At 67.0% G+C, this 1,256-nt stretch overlaps 1 protein-coding gene across 1 annotated transcript in view; it reads left to right on the forward strand.

The window, feature by feature from the left end:
• H696_02713 (hypothetical protein) overlaps window positions 1–1,256 on the forward strand; it is a gene marked incomplete at both ends in the record, with an annotated part of 6,943 nt that overhangs the window by 5,228 nt on the left and 459 nt on the right. Inside the window, 2 exons of the mRNA XM_009496620.1 lie at window positions 141–353; window positions 555–1,006. Of these exons, the coding sequence (XP_009494895.1) occupies window positions 141–353; window positions 555–1,006 (665 nt within the window). The remainder of the gene's footprint in view (window positions 1–140; window positions 354–554; window positions 1,007–1,256) is intronic.

The following is a 1,256-nucleotide window of genomic DNA, read 5'->3' on the forward strand; positions in this document are numbered from 1 at the left end:
CCCCCCCCCTCCCCCTGGGGGTCCTTCGCCACCTGCTCCTGGCATCTTGTCGGTCGCAGGCGCTGCCCTGCGCGGTGTCCCTGTCGGATGGCCCACTGACAGCTGCCTCCTCGCCCTCCTGCTGGCGCCTCTGCGCACAGTACCCCGCCACCGCCTATGTGGTGACCGGCACCCAGGCCGACCGGCCCTCCAAGAACATGATCCAGCTGATGAAGATGAGCCAGCTGCCGCGCACCAAGTACGACGATGGCGCGCTCACCGACTCCGAGGACGAGGAGGACGACTCCTACGACACGGACCCCGTGCTGGAGTACCGCTCCATCAAGCACATGGGTGGCGTCAACCGCCTGCGTGTGCGTTTTCACCTGCCCCCCCCCCCCCCATCGCATGTGCCCTGCTTTGTGCTGGTTGCTGTTGCAGTTGCTGCTGCCACTGCTGCCAGCTGGCCCTCCCCTCCCCCGGGGTGCTGGTCTTCTCGCTTGGGGCCACCCTCTCACCACGTCCCCTCCCTCCCCCCCCTCCCCGCCCGCCCTCGCACCCTGGCCCGGCCTTAGCTCATGCCTGGGACCAACATTTGCGCCACTTGGTCGGAGAATGCGCGCGTCTTCCTGCACGACCTGACCAACCTGGTGGACCAGCTGGACGTGCCGGGCACCGTGCCGGCCGTCAACACCGGGCCGCTGTTCACCTTCTCCGGGCACATGGACGAGGGCTTCGCCATGGACTGGTCGCCCACCGTCAAGGGCAGCCTGCTGACGGGTGACTGCTCGAAGATGATTTACCGCTGGCAGATGCACGGCCAGTCCAGCTGGCAGGTGGAGAAGAAGCCGTACACCGGGCACTCCGGGTCGGTGGAGGACATCCAGTGGAGTCCCACCGAGGACACGGTCTTCGCCTCCTGCTCGTCGGACAAGACCATCAAGGTGTGGGACACCCGTCGCCGGCAGAATGCCGCCCTGTCGGTCAAGGCCCACAAGACCGATGTCAATGTCATCTCCTGGAACCGGTGCGTCGCGCCGGCCCGGGCCTTTTTCCTTCTTTTTTTTTCTTTTCTTCTCCGCCCCTTGCTGCCTGCCCGCCTGCGCACACACGCCCTCCCATGGGACAAGAAAGCCGGCGGGCCATCGGGGCGGGGGGCCACGCGTGGAAGAGGGCGAGCGGGGTGAATCCCCCCGCCGCACGCCGCGCCACAGACCGCAAGAAGCACCATCCGGCAGCGCCACTGGCCACAACTCTAACTCCTGTGTCCCCCCTTC

This window comes from Fonticula alba, assembly GCF_000388065.1.
Source record: "Fonticula alba strain ATCC 38817 unplaced genomic scaffold supercont2.4, whole genome shotgun sequence".
Lineage (NCBI taxonomy): Eukaryota > Rotosphaerida > Fonticulaceae > Fonticula > Fonticula alba.